Source organism: Psammomys obesus, unplaced genomic scaffold (assembly GCF_907164565.1).
Source record: "Psammomys obesus unplaced genomic scaffold, mPsaObe1.curated_primary_1811, whole genome shotgun sequence".
Classification (NCBI taxonomy): domain Eukaryota; kingdom Metazoa; phylum Chordata; class Mammalia; order Rodentia; family Muridae; genus Psammomys; species Psammomys obesus.
In genome coordinates, this window is record NW_026586589.1 from 8,079,459 (window position 1) to 8,099,495 (window position 20,037).

General features: G+C 44.7%; 1 protein-coding gene across 1 annotated transcript in view; it reads left to right on the plus strand.

The window, feature by feature from the left end:
• Positions 1-10,892: 10,892 nt before the first annotated feature.
• Positions 10,893-20,037, plus strand: part of Edem2 (ER degradation enhancing alpha-mannosidase like protein 2) — a 28,821-nt gene continuing 19,676 nt past the window's right edge. The window contains exons 1-4 of the mRNA XM_055602345.1: positions 10,893-11,091; positions 11,321-11,431; positions 13,425-13,464; positions 17,341-17,446. Coding sequence (XP_055458320.1) covers positions 10,985-11,091; positions 11,321-11,431; positions 13,425-13,464; positions 17,341-17,446 — 364 coding nt within the window. The 5' untranslated portion in view covers positions 10,893-10,984. The remainder of the gene's footprint in view (positions 11,092-11,320; positions 11,432-13,424; positions 13,465-17,340; positions 17,447-20,037) is intronic.

Here is a 20,037-nt window from a genome sequence, read left to right on the forward strand (position 1 = left end):
AAAACGTGCTCATTTAAGGGACAATCTAACAAAGTATGGAGAAGGTGGAAGGTTTTAGAAATACAATTATAGAACTCTGAGAGATGTCAAAAATTGTAGAGACAGAGAGAGACAGGGAGAGAGAAAGAATACCGTGTGATTGGATGGCTTAATTCTGTGAAGATAGGTATTCTCCCCGAATCCACTTAACATACACATAGATGTAATACCGTCAAAAGCGCATCAGCCTGATAAAATTACTCCCAACTTAATGTACTAATCTGAAAAACGGCCAAGATGCTCTTGAAACACAAAGTGGCCCTAAGCCATGAAGACTAAGCCTACACCTATACTGGTGGAGAGGCCACTGGTTCACAGAGAGAAGGGTCCCAGCGTAGAGCAGACAGGGACTCAAAGTCAGCCAGCCATGTCAAGGGTAGATTTGCAAGGAAAAGCTGACGAGGGGTGAGTGGTGGCGGGCAAAGGGCCGTGTTCTTTTGTTTCATCTCAACATGGATGGCCTCCAGCTGCGATTCACCTGGTTTTGTTTGCTGGGTGTCCGCCGCTGGGCATACCCCACCGTGACCAGATAAGACACCAGTCTTGACACAACTCCGCTTCAGTGTGTACATTGAAGGTGAAAGACAAAGCTGTACAGTTTGGGGGATAAATAGGAGACTTCAGGCTAGGAAATGGTTTCCATTTTTTTTTTTTTAAAGAATTATTTTTAGTTATGTGTATGGCCATGTCTCTGTTTCAGTATGTGTGGGTAGATAACTAAAGCTACAGAAGGTTGTAAGCCACCAGGTAGGTGCTGGGAACTGAACACAGGTCCCCTCTACAAGGGAGTAAGTGCTCTCAGCCCCGGAGCCGATTCCCCAGGTCATGTTAATTATTTGAGATAGGGCCTTGCAGTGTGGCCAGGTTGGTCTCAAACTCGCGGACCCAGTGATCCTTCTGCCTCAAACCCGAGAGAAGTAAATGTGATTGAAAGCAGCATTTGAGAAAAAAATCTCATATTCTGACTGCTCACTTCTCACAGAAACCCTGACAGTTTTGTTGGATTAACTTTGCATTTGGCGACCTTAATGAACTTTTTAGTCTGATATTTCACTTGGAGTTTGTGGATAGTCACAGCACTAGAAGGTGATAATGATGTATTTCTTCCTTTGTAAGTTTTATGCTGCTAATTTCTTTCTTCTCTTTTCTTTGTGTGTGTGTGTTGTGTAAACATCTTCAGATGCTCTTGCCCGTGGCAGTGTGTGTGGAGAGCAGAGGCCAACACTGGACATTTTCCTCTATCACTTTCAACCCTGTTTTTGGAGACAAGGTCTCTTACTGAACTGGAGTTCACTCATCTGCTGGGATGACCACCAGCAAGCTCTTGGCTCTCTCTGTGTCTACTTTCCCCCAACCCCCAGTGCTGAGGTTCCAGACACAGCCACCACACCTGGCTTTCACGTGGCTGCCGGGGATTGAACTCAGGTCCTCGTGCTCCTGTGCAAACCTTTTCCCTGAGCTAGTTCCCTACTACTTCTTCAGGACTGGGTCCTGAGCTGGCCTCTAACTCTTGACATTCTCCTCCCTCAGCCTCCCCAGTGCAGGAATTGCAGGCACGTGACACCCTGCCTGGCTTGATTTTTGTTTGCTTCTCATTTACTTGTATCTTAAATATGTATTTTACTTGTGCATATGTCTCTCTGTGTGTGTATGCCCCTTGTCTGCAGGTACCCTAAGAGGGTTCCAGATACCCTGCGCCTAGAATTAAATGAGGTTACGAGCTGCCTGGTGTAGGTGCTGGAAAGTGAACTCTCATCCTCTTAAATACTGAACCATCTTTCTAGCTCTCACCCTTTTTTTTTTTTTTTTTGAGACAGCCTCTTGATGTGCAGCTCAGGCTGGCCTTGAGCTTCCCTGAGTGCTGGGATTCCTTGTGTGTGCCAGCTATCATCCTGTAGTGAGAATGTTGTAATTTAGGTTTATTTTAAAAAACCCACAAAAATATTATGGGAATATGTTTTCATTTTAATCCCAGGTGTGGGGATATGGGGCTGCTTCACAGCAGGTGACTGTGATTTGCTTGTGCTCTAGCAGGAGTGTGATTTTGACAGCTGCAGATAAGTTTCTGTGATTGTGTGACATTTGGAATTCTGAGCGCTTTTCAGAGGGTAGATAAATACTAGGGCTCTGAGAGGCATGGTGGGCTGTGAAGAAGAAGAGGAGGAGGAGAAGAAAAAGATGTCCTCTCTTATGTAGTGTTAGGGGGTTGAAAGGGTGGAAGAAAAGGGGTGGAGAGGCTGGAAGAAAAAATAACCCAGAAAGTAGCAAATGCCAGTTATACCTCTACCCAACATCTTTTAAAAGACAGACCCTCATGTAGCCCAGCCTGGTGAGGTATCTCTGCCCCGCACCGCTCTCTCATGTTTGTGTGTGTGTCCATGCCAGTTCATGGAGGAGGCCAGAGGACAGCCTTGGCCATTGTTCTTCAGGCACACAATGTACCTGTGGAGGTCAGAGGACAACTTTTGGGAGTCAGGTCTCTCCTACCGTGAGAGGTGGGGACCGAACTCAGGTTGTCATGCATGGCAGCACTTTTATCCCCAGCCCCTTTTAACTTGAACTCCTGATCCTCTTCTCTGCTTCTTGAAAACCCGTTGGTAATGCTTAGAACAAAGTCCAAGATCCCTTGCTCAATGGTCTTTACAAAAGTTTGTTTCATCTAGTCCTCCTCATCTTTCCAGCTTTGTTTCTCACTGCTTACCCCGTTACCAGCTGGCTTCCAGCAAGGCGACCACTCTGTCCTTGTGAGTGATTAGGCTTCTTGCTGCCTAGAGCCATTGCACCAGTTTTTTCCTTTAGTTTGAAAAGCCCTTTCTGGGACGTCAAGCATGCGTTAGCATCGCCAGCCCAACCAGACAGCACGTGGGGGGGGGGGGGGGGGGGCCCCCCCCCGGCCCGGGGGGGGGGGGGGGGGGGGGGGGGGGGGGGAACGCAGCTCCAGGCCTGTTCGGTTACCGGGAGAGGAAAAGCGAAGTGGGATGCTGGAAACTGTTGGAGCGGGAAGAATTGCAGGGGAGACTTCCAGAAGGACCTCGTAAGGCCGGCGAAGTGGCTCCGCGCATAAAGTTGCTTCTGTGCAAGCCCGAGAATCCACTCCCCAAAGTTATCCTCTGACCTTCATACACGTCATTTCTCCCTCCCCCCACAATCCTGACATTAAAAAGGCAAAAACTTCGCAGAGTAGGAAAAAAAAAGAAAAGAAAAGCCCTTTCTGGGTACATGTCATTCCTGTAAATCAGTTGCTTCCTTCTCAGAAACCCAGACTTTCTCTTTTAACCCTCTTACATGCCATTAAAAAAAAAATGCATCTATCTTCTATACCAAAATACCTCTGCAAGAGGGCAGAGGCTGTGTCTGTATCACCGGGCTGGCAGAGTACCAGGTCCACAGTAAGTGCTCAAGAGGTGTTTTCTAAGTCAAAGAGCAAATAAGATTTCTAGGGAAGAATTGAAAAAATGTGATTAGCCAATCTCTTGCTCCTAAAAGCATTATTCATCTTCCCGAGTCTCTGATTTCTTATCTGAAAAGTGAGGATAAAATAGAAACTAGCTCAGGGCTGGAGAGATGGCTCAGAGGTTAAGAACACTGATTGTTCTTCCAGAGGACCTGGGCTCTACTCCTGGCATTCACATGGTGGCTCACAAGCATCTGTAACTCAGTCCCAGGGAATCCAAGCCTTCTTCTGGCCTCCAAAGGCTCTGCACACCCTTGGTGCCCAACACACATCAGACAAAAACACCCATACCCATATGAATAAGATAAGTTAGAAACTGTCTCAGAGGGGTCGGTTATTCAGCACAGGGTCTGGTACTTTGTGTCAAGGGTAGTCCTTGGCATATTAACAATGTCATTCTTATAAAAATAGACAGTAAGCATGGGTCACAAGTTCATTTAACTCATAAATGAAGGGAGCAGGAAGATGACAAATCCAACTTAAAAAAGAATATAAAAAAAGTTTTTAGATACTCAATAAAAGATAAAAATATGGAAGTAGGAGTGCTAAATAAAATGCAAGATGGTTAAATGAGCCCAGCATAACACAACCACAGACTTTAGGATTCTCTTCTGTATGAGACGTGAGAGGACATTTTTGGACCTTGTCAGTTTTTGGAATTGTAGGCCACAGGGATCTCTTGGTGAATCAAAAGTACATTCTTTTCAGGGATAGATGACTGCCCTGTTAGTCTTTTTGTCGTTGTTTTTGGACAGGGTCTCAGTAGGTATCTCAGGCAGGTTAAACCCTCAGTTTTCTTGCCTCAGGCCTCCTGAGTGCTGGGATTGCAAGCAAATATCACCACACCTGGCTTCAGAAAACTCTTAAGTAGATTTGCTGGCCAATGATTTATCATGACATCAAAATGTCACACACAGGGCTGGAGAGATGGCCTAGAGTTAAGAGCGCTGGCTGCTCTCCCAGAAGACCCAGGTTAGAGACCCAGTACCCATATGGCAGCCCATAACCATCTATAACTCTAATTCTGGGAGATTTGATGCCCTTTTTTGGCCTCCATGGACACTGCACACGTGTGGTGCACAGACACACATGCAGGCAAAACATCCCTACACATAAAATAAAAATAAAGGTGTGTACTCCTATGCCCAAACACATGGAAAAGAAATCATCTTCCCTTAATAACAAGCTCTGTGTCATTGTTTTTAACATTACTTAGTTTGACTCGAAAGACACCTAGAAGTTGTCATCATAAGGCTCAAGCTTTTGTTTGAAAAATTAGCATTTTTTATTAGACTCTTTTTATCTTCTACAAAAATTTCTCCTGTTCTTGCACAAATAAGTAGTGGCATGGTCTGGAGCCCCAAAGCAGGAAAGCTGAGGGGGAAAGTCATTGTCTCCCCTGCTCCGCTTGGTGTGGCATGGGGCTTGGTGCATCATCAAACCATGAAACGGGCAGAGAAAGTCTCCACTTTGGACATCCCCAGAACACCTTGTCCACACCCCCCACCTCTTGCTCAGTAAGAACAGATTTCCTTTCCTAAGAACTGGGTCCTTACAATGGCAGTGGGTACGCCATGGAGAGTCCTGCGATTTCGTTCAGTCGCTTCACATTTACTTACTCCCCTTTAAATACACGAAACAAAATGAGACATTGTAGGGCTGAGGATACGGCTCAGGGTAGGATGCTTGCCCAGCATGCTCAAGACCCCAGGTTCAACACCCAGTCCCAAAAGCTGATCAGCTCGGCGGGCTCAGTGAGGCACGCCCATAATCCCAGCACATGGGGCTGCAGAGGCAGGCAGATTTCTGTGAGTTCGAGGCCAGTCTGGTTTACAAAGTGAATCCAGGACAGGCAAGGCTACACAGAGAAATCCTGTCTCAAAACAAAAACCAAAACAAAAAAAAAAAAACCAAAACAACAGAAAACCCCACCCCACCCCAACAATAAAAAACACTGCAGCTTGATTGTGGATTTGTATAAGTCTGAGTTCACATGGAACAGAGCATTAGGAAAACATGTCTAGGGCTGTGGCCAGGGAATCACTAATCCAGTTTTTGGATATTCTGGGCACAGGGGAAATGCACGCATTTCTACAAGGCAGCAGATGGAGAGCTTCCCAGGAACAAAATAGTTATTTCTTGGAAGTCTGAGAGCATGTAGTGACCACACTCTGCCTTGGGAGTTGAGAGAAATGGAACTTCTTGACCTTCAGGGCCTGGAAAGGGAATTCCTCAGCTAAAAGTCCAGCATAAGGACCAAAGGGATCTAACTTCCAACCTCGGGGGCTGAACTTCATTTTCTGGCTTTTCTACAAAAGGGAAGGGAACGCTGGGCCTGGAGTTGTATCAAATGCTGTAGAAGCTGACCAGACTGCTGCTTTTTTTTTTTTTTAAATAGTTTATTTAACTTTTATTTTATGTCAGATGGTGTCAGATCCCTTGGAACTGGCATTACAGACAGTTACGGGCTGTTGTGTGGGTGCTGAAAATTGAACCCAGGTCCATTTAGGAAGAGCAGACAGTGCTCTTAACCACTAAGCCATCTCTCCGGCCCCAGACTGCTGCCTTTTAATTCTCATTACTCTCATCAGTATGGTAAAAAGTGGACTGCCTGGCTACAGATTTTGGCTCTGATGCCTATTTAGCATGAGACATGGTTGCTTACCTAAACCTCTCTTTGACTTTTAAAATTTGTGCTTCAAGGCGCTGGAAACAGGGATCAGTGGTTAAGGGCACATTCTGCATTTGCAGAGGACATGTGTTTGGTTTGTGATTGCTTGTAATTCCATCTGTAGGGGAGCTAATGCCTTCTTCTGGCCTCTATGGCCACATGCACACATCCATACACACACATGCGCACACACACACACACACACACACACACACACACACACACGCATGCACGCACACACATAAATCTTTTAAAAGTTGTGTTTGTATTTTTAAAAATCTGAGATGGTGATAACAGCACTTTTGGCTGGTTGTGGTTAGGATTAATGGCATTGACACATATCGGGTCTTAATAACAGTGTATCTGTAACATGTAAATCACTGTACAGATACTTCTGCTGACACGTTTAGCCATTTCTCCCTCCTCCTTTGCCTCTCCCTGCTTCTTCTGCTACCCTTCATCCTACTTCTCTTCCTCCAGTTGGCAAATGGTTCATTCTGGTTGGCATGTTGTCCCGGTTGTGTTTTGCTTCATGAACATTGCTGAGGGGACCTCTGTAGTCGATGACTGTTTTCTGTTCTCTATTTTGTTTGTCTTGCAATAACTCTGAGTGATTTGTTACTTTTTGTTGTTGTTGTTGTTTTATTTTTATACTGAGAGGTAGTCTTATTCACTTGCTTTCCAGATATGGAAACTGAGTCCTTCAAAGGGAAAGTGACTTATCCAAGATCACACAAAGCTGTGGCTAAACCAGGAACAGAACCAAGCCCTACTAATTATCAATGTGAGGCTCACTCTACTCAATACCCAGTCCAAGGTCATTGCTACTGGGTACTGCTATGATCAACGTACCTTCCAAACTCTACCCACAGGAAGGTGTGTCTACCCTGTACTCCAAGTGTTTACCAGCAAACATCTTTCCTTCCCAACAAAACTGCAAGGTCCACAAGGCAAAGGGCCGTGGTGGCTGGATTGTTTTGTAATGGTGGTTTTGTGCTCAGCACTAAGCTTCAAACTCTTGAGTTACTGCCTGTGACCCCAGCACTATTAGGAGTGAACACAAAATGAGTAGTCATTGCACAGGAAGACAGAGAAAAGAATTAACATCTATTAAAAACAATGAATACGCTGTGTGTGGGGGGTGGTGTCAGTGGCATGCACACCTTTAATCCCACAAGAGGCAGAGGCAGGTGGATCCGTGAGTTCGAGGCCAGCCTGGTTTACAAATGGAGTTTCAGGACAGTCAAGGTTACACAGAGAAACCGTGTCCTAAACAAAACAGAACAATGCTCCCCCCGACACACAGAGAAACATACAAACAAGTCATTTATCCTGGGACTTTTCACCTCCATTATCATATTTAATCTGAAGACATCTCTTGCCTTGTCAATTTCTGCTTTCAAAATCTGGAAACTGAGGCTTAGGGCAGTTAAGCGAGCCACTGTGAGTCTCTTTACATGTAACTACTGTAGTTTGTCATTTCGCTGGACCACACCCTCCCGAAACAGATCATAATATCATAAACAGAGTGAGGGAAAGAAGAGCTCTAATCCCTTTTAGGAGGTAAAAAAGAATTATTTTCCCACCTCATCAGAGAACTGTGAAATCAATCACGAAAGCATTGCAAAAATGGGAGCTGGAGAGTTGGCTCAGCATTTAGGAACACTGGCTGCTCTTCTAAAGGAGCCGAGTTCAATTCCCGGCACCCACATGGCAGCGCACACCTGTCTGTAACTTTAGTTCCTGGGGGTCTGACATCATCACATAGACATGCAAACAGGCAGAGCACCAGTGTACAAAGAATAAAGGTAAATATGCCATTAACAAAAGATTTCTAAAAATGTAAATATTCATTCTGTGAATGTTGAAAAGCTATGTTTTTATCAAAATAAGAAAAGAATATAAGAACCTTGACCATTTCTGTCTTGTTCATAGAGATACATACTATTGTTATGGACATAAACATGGTTTTGTTTTAATCCCAGGTGTGGGATATGAAGCTGATTCAGATTGTCCACAGCAGCAAACTATTTGCCTCATGCGGGCTCTGAGAGGAGCTCTTTGCCAGCTGTAAATAGTTTAAATCTGGAGACTCTGGAGAGATAATAAATGCCAGAGCCGGGAGCGTGTGGAGTAGCCCCAAGAAAGAACAAGGCTGCTGCTGCTTCCCCGCTGTGGCTCCTGTTGTTGATGCAGTGAGACAAGAAGCTGGAGCTCTCCTGAAACAAGGATTGGACTGGCTGAAGGAACCCGATGACCCTAACCAGCAGAAAGAACTGTGTCTCCTGTCCCGCTAACCCTTTCTCGCTCCTATCTGGTGATGGGCTGTTGGAAGGGATTGGGGAGGAGCAGGGAGAAAGAGATATAAAAAATGTAAATAAAAGTTTTTTTTTTTTTTTAAGTGGATCAACATAATTATCAAATCCAGGCAGCCTTGTCCTATCTTCCTTGCAAATATTTCATCTACCCTAGAGTTCTGAATAGGACACAAAAAAGCTAAGCTATAGGGCTTATAACAGGGAAAAGGATATTTAGTCTAAGTTGATTTTCATAAGAAAGAAAGGCTTATGACTGAAAAATACTTAGTGCCTATGCTAACTTAAAAAGCATCCCTCCAGGGGGCTGGAGAGATGGCTCAGAGGTTAAGAACACTGACTGCTCTTCCAAAAGGCCTGAGTTCAACTCCCAGCAACCACATGGTGGCTCACAATCATCTATAATGAGGCCTGGTACCCTCTTCTGGCATGCAGGTATACATGTAGACAGACCACTGCATACATAATAAATAAATCTTTAAAAAGGAAAAAGTGTCCCTCTTAACATCCATGTCATTGTTCCTGGAACCTGTGTTACCTTATTTGGAGAGAGTCTTTGAAGGTGCCATTAAGGATCTTCTGTGTTTTGTTTTGCTTTTTTCTGTTTTTGTTTTTGTTTTTCAAGACATAGTTTCTCCGTGTAGCCTTGGCTGTCCCAGACTTGCTTTGTAGACCAGTCTGGCCTCACAGAAATCCACTTGCTTCTGCCTCCCCAGTGCTGGATTTCCAGGCGTGTGCCGCCATGCCCGGCTGTCATTAAGGATCTTGAAATGGAAGATTATCCAATATTTTCACGGTGTGTCCTAAATGTAATTAAAAGGTTTTATGATAGAGATGCAGAGGGAGGTGTGGTACTTAAAGAGGACAGAAGACAGAAGAACGTGAAGACAGAAGCATAGACTGGAATGACAGTTATAAGTTGAGGGATTCTAACCATCAGGAGAATCTGGAGAAGCAAGAAGCAGTGTGCTGGTTAGTTTTACGTCAATTTTACACAAGTTGTAGTCATCAGGAGGGTACCTCAATGGAGAAAATGCTTCTGTAGTTTATAGGACATTTTCTGAATTAGTGATTGATAGGGGAAGGGCCCAGCCCATTGCAGATGGTGTCATTCCTGGGCTGGTGGTCCTGAGTCCTGTAAGAAAGCAGACACAGCAAGCCACAAGTTGCAAGCCAGCGAGCAGCACCCCTCCATGGCTTCTGCGTCAGCTCCAGTTTGAGTTCCTGCCTTGGCTTCCCTCAGTGAAGTGTGACGAGATAAGGCTTTTCCTCCCCATGTTGCTTTTAATTATGGTGTTCTGTCACAGTGGTAGAAACCCTACTGAGGATAAACAAGCTCTCCTCAGAAGCATCAGGAGGGAGGGTGACTCTTCAAAAGGTTTGTTTAGGCTCAGTGAAACTGACTTCAGGCTTCTGGACTCCAGAAATGGGAGAATACATTTCTCTTACTTTAAGTTCCCAACTGGGTAACAATGTGTTACAGTAATTTGGGAGACTCATACATCCCTGTGCTCTTATCCAGGACTCAGTTTGCTGTAGTTTTCCTTCTATCTGCCCCTCTAAGGAATGTTAAAAAAAAAAAAAATCCTAATTACTCGGCGCTCACTCTGCCGGTATTACAGGCAAATGTTAATGGCAGAGTTGTAATGAATCTAGATCTAACTTCAAATCCAGGGTCATCTCTATAGCTCATTGCACTGACCCAAGAGATGGGTGTTGCTGTCGCCAATGCGCTGATAAAGTCTAGGACCTAGCAAGAAAGAAAGCGGAAAAACTGGCCCAGGTGTTTTCAAAGAAATAGTGCTGGGGTCTTCATTCTCTCTCGGGATACTAAAGGGACTGCAGCCACTGAGATGGTTCAGGGTATTGGGACAAAGTTCTGGGTAGATTTAGAGACTTAAGGGGCCATGATTTCATGCCATCCTGAACCCCATGAAATGTATGAATTCCTAGAACAATAGGGATTTCTAGAAACCTTAAGAGTGATGACTTTGGGAAAATAATTCTAGTGTTTACTTACGAAATTGGGGAAGTGGTTTGGGAAACCCTGTGTCTACTAATGGTCAAAGCTGAACATTTTTCACCCATCTTTACATAGACATCTGCTCAAATCTTGAGTCCCTGCTGGTCCCTTCTTAAAAAGGTATTTTGGGGAAAAATAAATTAGACAGCTCCTGTAAAGTGCTCCCTAACGCTTTGCTAGACAGTAAGGGCTCAAAGAACGGAAACCGGGATTGTGAAAACATCACTAACAGCAGCCACAGCAGCCACTGTCCTTAAGACACGTTGAACTCCCCTGTGTAGAGTAGATATCCCGAGATGCTTCTTTCGCCTGGGCTCCACTGCCCATTGCATGCTGGGCCTTGTAGTCAGGAAGTGAGTGGCTCATTGCCCAACGCGCAGGCGTTGTGGTGCGTATCCCCGGAAGAACCAGGCGCGGCTCGGAGGATGAGCCGGTGGCGGTGGCTGCAGCTGCCGCGGCGGCACTGACAGGACACGAGCTCTATGCCTTTCCGTCTGCTCATCCCGCTCGGCCTCGTATGCGTGCTGCTGCCCTTGCACCATGGTGCGCCAGGCCCCGACGGCACCGCGCCCGACCCCGCCCACTACAGGTGAACGGGGCCAGGCTCCTGCTCCCCACGGCTGGGGACTGGCAAGCGCCCACCGGGCCCCTTCCCTTCCCTTCGCCCCAGGACCCCAACCCTGACGTGCTCTGGTCCCGCTGCTGGGCCCTCGGCAGAAATCATTTGGTGGTTCCCACTCTCCGTTCTGTATCTGGTCCTTTCTCCCGCCTGGTTTTGGGTTCTGGCCCCCTACCTTATTTCTCATCCCTCGCACCAGGGAGCGAGTCAAGGCCATGTTCTACCACGCCTACGACAGTTACCTGGAAAATGCCTTTCCCTACGATGAGCTGAGACCTCTCACCTGTGATGGGCACGACACCTGGGGCAGGTAGAGCGGGCTTGAGGGCTGAGGGGGTTGGCTGGGGTCCTAGGAGGGCTGGTGGCTTCATGGTCTCACCGATTCCGGGAAGTTTCCGGCCTAGGCTGATTTCAACCCCTTCCCCTCAATTCAAACCACCCCTGTCAGAATCTATACAGTTTTCACCGTGCAAAAAAAAGTCTTGGATTAAGTTGGCTGGCTAGACCTCGGGGCTTACCCTCAGCAGGAACAGACACCACAGATGAGGACTTGGGGACATTTCTGGAGTCACAACATATTTTGAAAAAGAGAACAAGACAAACGAACAAACAAAAAAAAGCCTCCCAAGAGTTAGAAAACGCAACTCCTTCATTTTATAGGTGGTCACACAGGTCCAGGAGGGGATATTACTCTCCCCAAACTTCGCATCTTTTGTAGTGGTGTACTCTGTATGACTGAAAAGTATCCCCCTCGATCTTCATACCATTGTTTCATGTCACTCCTATCTTGTGTTATCATATCATTTTTTCATTTTCACTGGAATAGAAAACCAGCTGAGCAAAGAATCATTGCGTCAGCCAAAACTAACATTAGAGCTCTAATCCCGAGTTGTGGTTGTTGTTTTGCTTTTTTTGTTGATTTTTCTTTTTTGAAATAGGTTCCACATAGTCCAGGCTGCCCTCAAGCCCACTATATAGCTGAGAATGACCTTGAACTCCAGGTGTTGGGATTGCAGGGGTTCACTGTCACTGACTTATCCTTGTTTTACAAATATTTGTAAATGATAGCATGCTCTCTGATACCAAAGACCATACAAGCAAACTAAGAACTTGTACCAGTTCTTAATCTTTAGTTGGAACAAGAAGTAAATGCAAAAACAAATGGCTAATTGAGGCAGGACAGAATCATGCTTGCAAACTATCTCATTCCTTAAAACTCTGGCACTGCAACCTGTTCTGTATGTTATTCTAGCATATTCTCAGTTTACATGACCACACAGATTTGCGTATGTGTATTATTTATTGAGACAGGCTCTTGCTATGTAGCCCAGACTGGTTTTAAACTCTCAGTCCTTCTGTATTTTCCTCACCAGTGCTGGCATTGCAGGCATATACCACACTTGGCTACTGTGTATCTTTGTAAAAAAAAAAAAAAAAATTAACCTATTAAAGGTGTAATTTCCATGTAATAAAATACCCCATTTTTAAAGTATAGTAATCACTAGCCTATAGAATACTTCTTTATCCTAAAAAGTTCCCAAGTGTGCCTTATAAATTATCCCCCTGATGTTACTGGCCCTAACAGCAGAACACATGCGTTCTGTCAGTTTGGCTTTTTAGATTTTATTAATGGTGCATGTATGTTTGCTTTGCATGAATTTGGTGCACCATAAGCATACAGGAGCCTCTAGAGGCTCCTTGGCTAGAGTCCATGCAACTGAAGTTGCCAGCAGTTGTGAACCCCATGGTGCTGCTGGGAATCAAACTTAGATCCTTTGCAAGAGCAGTAAGCACTCTTAACCACTGAGCCATCTGTCCAGCCCCCTAGTGTGGCTCTTTATTTATTTATTGAAATGCAGATGAAAACATGCTATGTGGCTCACTTCATGCGCAGTGTTTTTCATTTAAAAGCATTATTTTTCTCTTTAGTACATAGAACTCCCGCTAACCTTAATAATGTCATATATGTGTACTTGTTTGTGTCATAGTTTGTTCATCACTCTTCAGCTTGTGAGCAGCTGATAATGTCTAGCTTTTTGATGTTATGACTAACACAGTTTTGAGCATTCTCCAACTATTAACATGCTACAATTTTGTCTCCCTCTGTGTGGTGGGGAACAATGCCAGAAAACATAGGTGGTATGTTAATTACAGTGGAGCTACATCAGGAAGTCAAGGGACTCTGATTTCCCCTCTGCTTCCTCTGTTGTGCGTCACTTAGTTTTGGGAGAATCTGATCTGGGCAGTTGTGAATCTGGTGTTGGATGTTCTTATGAAGCGACTGGGGCTTTGTCTCTTTACAGTTTTTCCCTGACACTGATTGATGCCCTGGATACCTTGCTGGTAAGTTCCCATCTGTTTCTTTTCCTCTCTGTCACTGTCTGATCGACATCCTTCCTCTTTTGCTAGCCTGTCTGTGGGCAAAAAGTAAATTCCTCCCCTAGGCCTTTCATCTCCTGATTCTGAGCTAGCAGGGTAGCTATATTCTAGTAGCCATGTGCAATGATAATAAGATAATAGCAAAACCAGTCACTGTGTCATGTGCTAAGTTCTTTGCAGGTTCCATTCATCAGTTTTTATCATTGCTATGACCACATGAGAGAACAGTTTAAAAGGAGGAAGAATTTATTGTGGCTCACAGTTTCAGAGGTTGCTTAGCCCCATGTGCTTAGCCAGTGATGTGGCAGAGATGCTTCTTCGCTTCACAGTGAATAGGAAACAGAGATAAGGAGACAGGAGGGGCCAGGGACAAGATCCCCCCAAAGTCGTGTGTTTCCTCCCCCCCCAGTGACTTGCTTCCTCCAGCTAGGACCACGTGATAAGGTTTCCGTAGCGTCTCAAAATGTGCTACTTAGACTGCTACACAGCTCGGCACGCTTACTTCATACATGACAACGTATGCACTATCCTGTTCAATCTTCCCACCAACCTCCTGCGTTTATTATTTTATTCCTTCCTGTGGCTGAGAAATGTGATGCTTAGAAAGATAAAAACAGAACTTGGACTTAAACTTAATTTTATGTGACTCTAATCCTTGATTGTCTTTTGTCCTGCATACCCTTACCTAGGGTTTCATTGTTTAGCCAGGCAGACCTCAAACTAGGCAATCAGCCTCCCAAGTGCTGAGATTTTAAAGATTTACCACCATGCCTGGCCGCTCCTCATTTTTGTACATCTATAATATTTTATGTGACTGTGAATGCTACATAGCTATGGTTTGGCTTATACTTTTTCGTTTAATGTTAATTTGTATGTTTTTAATCTATTCATCATGTTTATTGGTGCTAAACTTTGGAGTCAAAATTGTGAGTTTAAGCAGAAATGACCCCTGCTTGTCTGGAGTTTGAGATGTTAGCACCAGAATCAAAGAATAGCCGTAAGAGATGAGAATCACAAAATCAGAGCTTTGTGTTGGAAAGGTCCGAACAAAAAATGATCTGGTGCCAGGTACGGTGGTGTCCACCTGTAATCCCAGCATTCAGAAGGAAGAGGTAGAGGCAGGTGGATGTCTGAGTTCAAGGCTGGCCTGCTCTGTGGAGTGAGTTCCAGGACAGCCAGGGTTATACAAAAGAAACTGCCGTGAAATCAACAAACAAACAACCAGAAAAACCCATCTGACCTAGACTGAGGATGCTGGGAGAAGCTCTCCGGGGCAGTGATATGAAACTGGAGTTGGAATTTGAAGGAGAGGCTGTGGTAACTGGGAGAGTGATGGCAGGAGGATGTTAGGCCGGTAGTGCAAAGGCTTTGTGGCAGGAGAGTGAAGCAAGTGCAATGAATGGAAGGGAGGCCAGTGTTGCTGGGTGGGAGAGAGAGGAGGGAACAGGCAACCGCCAGGGCGTATGTGGGATCTGGAGGCCCCAGGCTCTTCTTCACTGTGTGGTAGTCTTTCACTGGAGAGCATAAGGGAGCCAGTGGCATTTCTTAAGTACAAGACAGGAAATGATGAAATGTCTGCTTGGAGATCACTGACTGCCATGTAAAGAAGGATTTATGTCCTTACTCACAAACATTTGTCAAGTAATTGCTTCCTGAGCTGCGTCTGGCACTCTGGGGAAATGCAAGAACGAATGTTGCCTCTGCCACTGAGACGGGTCTTGTTTCGTTTTGTTTGTTTTGTTTTAATGTGGGAAGAAATAGAGACCCTGATAGTAGTATGGATAGAGCTCTTAGGAGTTTTTAAATGAAGAAAAGGTTGAAGAAAGAAGCAAGGGCATCCTAGACCAAGTGGCAGTCCCCATTGGTGGATTGGGTTTATAAATGGAAGACGTAGGAGGAAGTAACTTCTGTCAGAGGAAACAGGATACTGGAGAAGAATGGACACAGTTTTCCCACAGATGAAGGTAGGCTAGAGGAAGGTGAACAGAGAGATAGGACAGAAGGCAGACCAGCTCCAGGTCCTAGACAAGCTTGAGTCAGGAATTGTTTGGGTTGCAAATTGCAGAGCTCAGTTCAACTGACTTAGACAAGAAGAAAAAGTAACCGAATCAGATAACTAAAAAGTCTAGATGAAGGCTGGCCTCAGACCGGATCCAGACAGACAGATGACGTCAGTGAGTCTCTCCTTCCACCTTTATCTCTGCCTTCGTGACTGCTGGGCTCTCAGAGTCTATAAAAGGTAGCTCAGCTGCTTGCCCTTCTGATTACTCCCAGTTCAAGAAACAGTTATGTTCAAACAATCACACTTCCCATTAATCCACGAACTAAGTCTTCATTGACCAGGTTCAGGCCACAGATATATTCGCAGTTTCCCTTGGTGAGGGGCTATGGTATTGTGGCTGGCCCCAGTGAGGTGCCCACTCCACAGCTGAGGTCATGAGGGCACCCTCTCCGGAATTACAGGAGTGACTGTGAGAGGAAGAGTATTCATGGGAAATTGGGGTGATGTTGGGGGGGGGCATTGTGTATCAAGCTAGGCATGGTGACACACAGCTGTAGCCTCAGCACTTAGAGTCAGGAACAGCAGCAGTCCAAGGCCATTCTTGGCCTTATGTTGTGAGTTTGAGGCCAGCCTGGGTTGTTTGAGAATATCACAAACAAACAAACAAACAAACAAGCTTATTCTCTTTCCCTCCTCCCTTCTCTCTTTCCTATACCCTCACTCCTTCCATGTATGCATATCAGAGACAACACATATGTATATGTGCACATATATGCATACACACACATATATATATCTAGTGTTTGGCTGCTGATTTAAACATTTTCCCAAGTAAAGAAAGGAAGGGATATGGCTTAGTTGATAGAGTTCTTGCCTTACACATGCAGTTCAGTCCTCATCACCCTCAAGTGGAGAAGAACCGCAAAGCTGAGTGAAAAGGCAGACTCATCTTTTACGCATACAGTCTGGGGCTGAAGAGACGGCTCAGTGGTTAAGAGCACTTCCGTTCTTGTAGGGACCTGCCCACATGGTGGCTCAGAGCTGTCTTACCACCAGTGTGAGGAGATCCAACCCTCCCCTCCCCAGTACACACATCCTTCTGACTTCGAGGAGCACCAGAAATGAATGTGGTACACTTATGTGGAGGCAAAATAGTCAGACCCACAAAATAAATTAATTTTTCAAAAAGGAAAAGAAAAGGAAGCCAAGAGGTCATTTTTTTTTTTTTTTTTTTTTCCAGCGATGAGTCAGCTACTCAACTATGCTATTAGACTTAGGCTCTTTGCAGCTTCCTAGTCTCCCATCATTAGGCTTTTATTCTCATGCTTTGTACCCCATGGTGAAACATAGCTGCCAGTGTTCCAGAAATCATGTCTTTCGAGGTGGAAAAGCAGGAGCCGAGTAAAAGCCATGTCAGCCTTGTCTGTTGTTAGGAAAGATTTGTTCCCAAAGGTGTGTCTGTTGTACTTCTCCAGGATCACAGTGACCTCTGACAGCAAAGGGAGCTGAGAAGGATAGCCTCAGGGCTCTTGGCCTCTGTGGCAGGAGGCTTTGGGATAAAAAAGGCTGGGAAGCAACTGGTATCATTTTCCACAAGGTGGAATGGACAAGTTAGGTATAAACAATTGATGTTCACTACTGATCCCCACTTTGTTTATAGGGGACCCATTTAAATGGGTGCCAGGAAGTTGCTCAGATTGGGTTTCCTCGTGGTTGCTGGCTCAGTGTAACTGAACCCAGGACAGAGAGGTTCTGGCCGAAAACTGAGGGTCACCCTCGCATCTGGACTGCCCCCATGCTCAGGGGAACCATGTGGTCAGGGTTCTCTCTCATTCCAGATTTTGGGGAATACCTCTGAATTCCAAAGAGTGGTAGAGGTCCTCCAGGACAACGTGGACTTCGATATCGATGTGAATGCCTCTGTGTTCGAAACCAACATCCGAGGTGAGGGCCGCCTCCAAGCGCCTGTAGGAGGGGAGACTGGAGTTGTCTCTGACAACCAGAATGGCAGATGAGGTCTTCAGGAGTCATCTTGCAGGGCGCTGGGTCTAAACTAGTGGCTGACAGTGCTGCTGCCTTCTGGAGTAGATAACATTTCACTGGGTGTTTGCACAAGAAAGGTATAACTGCCTTCTTGGAGGCTGCTGTTTGCTGGGGAAACTTTGTGGGATGATGGAAATGTTATTTGATTTTTTTTGCTTTATTATTAGTAATTAATTCAATTTACGTCTCTGTTATAGGCCCCTCCCTCTTCTCACAGTCCCACCCTCCCTCCTCTGAGCCCCCTACCCAGACACCCCAGCTCATCTTTTCATATGAGCACTGAATTCGTCTTCCTCCCCTGCGGCCTGGTAGTAAAGTCCCATCAGGGGAAAGTGATCAAAAAGCAGGCAACAAGAGTCCATGTGAGAGATATCCCCCACTGCCCTAACTAGTGGGCCAACATGAAGCCTAAGATGCCCATTGGACTAATCTTTTTGGGGTCTGGGCATTGTAGTATGTCTATTCTGCACTATATGACTAAAATCAACTTATAAGTGAGTATACCATGTGTGTCTTTCTGGTTATAGGTTACCTCACTCAGGATGATCTTTTCTAGTTCCATTCATTTGCCTGCAAATTTTATGATTTCCTTGATTTTAATGGCTGAATAGTATTTCATTGTGTAAATGTACCACAGTTTTTTTTTTGTTTGTTTGTTTGTTTTTGTTTCTGTTTTTAATCCATTCTTCGGTTGAGGGATATCTAGGCTGTTTCCAGTTTCTGGCTATTACAAATTCTGGAGGTAGCTCCGTACCTGACCTCAAGCTCTTCTACAGAGCAATAGTAATAAAAAACTGCATGATACTGACATAGAAACAGGTTGGTTGATTGATGGAATGGAATCGAAGACCCAGAAATAAACCCACACACCTATGCACACCTGATTTTTGACAAAGGAGCCAAAATCATACAATGGAAAAAGACAGCATCTTCAACAAATGGTGCTAGTCTAACTGAATGTCTATATGTAGAAAAATGCAAATAGATCCATATTTATCGCTGCGCAAAACTCAAGTCCAAGTGGATCAAAAAAACCTCAACATAAACCAGATACACTAAATCTGTTAGAAGAAAAAGTGGGGAAGAGCCTTGAACTCACTGGCATAGGAGACAACTTCCTGAACAGAACATCAACAGCTGAGGTGCTAAGATCTACAATTATTTTTTTGCTTTCTGAGACATAGTCATACTATGTAACTCTGGCTGTCCAGTAACTGGCTGAGTAGACCAGGCTGACCTCAAACTCAACTATCTGCCCTCCTCTGCCTCCCTAGTGCTTGGTTTAAAGGCTTGTACCACCACACCCTGCAAGGTTTTTTATTGTTGCTGGTTTGTTTTTTTTGAGACATGGTCTCTTGCTGTTGCCAAGGCTGGATTATAACTCACTCACATAGTACCAGCTGGCCTCAAAGTCTAAGCCATCCTTATTCTTCAGCCTGATGAGTGCCAAGATCACAGGTGAGAGCCAGTGCACCCAGCTCCCATTTCCTTTTATTAATGTTGAACTCATGCACGGTGTCTTCCAAAATAGTTTCCTTAACAAATAAAACAAAAAACTTAAAAGTCTAGAAGTGATGAAAAGTTTCTGTCCTCCTATGAAAGACACGACTCAGTGAACATCTTGACACATAGACTTAGAGTTGCACAGCCAGTTCTTCACAGTTGAAGTTCAGGTTTACTTATGAATTTTGCACCTCTGCAAGTGTGTGTGTTTGTGCAAGTGAGCATGTGTGTGTAGCCAGATGTCAGCTCCCTGTATTATTCCTCAGGAGCTGTTCACCTTGTTTTCTGAGACAGGATCTCTTCCTGGGACCTGGGACTTGCTGACTATGCTAGTCTGTCGGGCCAGCGTGCCCCAGGGATTCCCCTGCCTCTGCTTCCCCAGCACTGGGATGACAAGTGTGAACCTTCATGCTCATGGGATTCAGGTCTTCAAACTTCCAGAGCAAGCACTTTACAGACTGAGCCGCCCCAGCCCTGTTACTACCTTTTGAGACTTTGTCTCAGGCCTTACTATGTGTGATCCATCCTTTCGCTAAAATGCTTTAGAATTTCATTTGTATGGCTATGTCCTTGGCAAAGTATCTCAGATTTTGTTTACACAAAAACATCTTTGTCTCACTGCCTTCGGTCTTGGGATGTTATTTCTGCATGTATAGCCTCTGTTAACGATTATTTTCTCTTACTTGATCTATCAAAGAAAAATGTCCACTGTCTTCTAGTTAAATTTTGTTGTTAAGAAAGAGCCTGTCATTCTCAGAGTTATTTCTTTGTAGATAAATCTGTTTTTGTTTTTTATTCTCATTATACCTGTCCTTTTAAAATGCTTTCATTTTGGAAAAATTTAAATAGCTATGACCATGAGAAGATAACCCAGTGAACTGGATGCAGCCGTCACCCATTGTTCCCTGGAGGACAGCCTCAGAAGTGGAGGGAAGGGGCTCTTTTATTTATTTATTTATTTATTTATTTATTTATTTATTTATTTATTT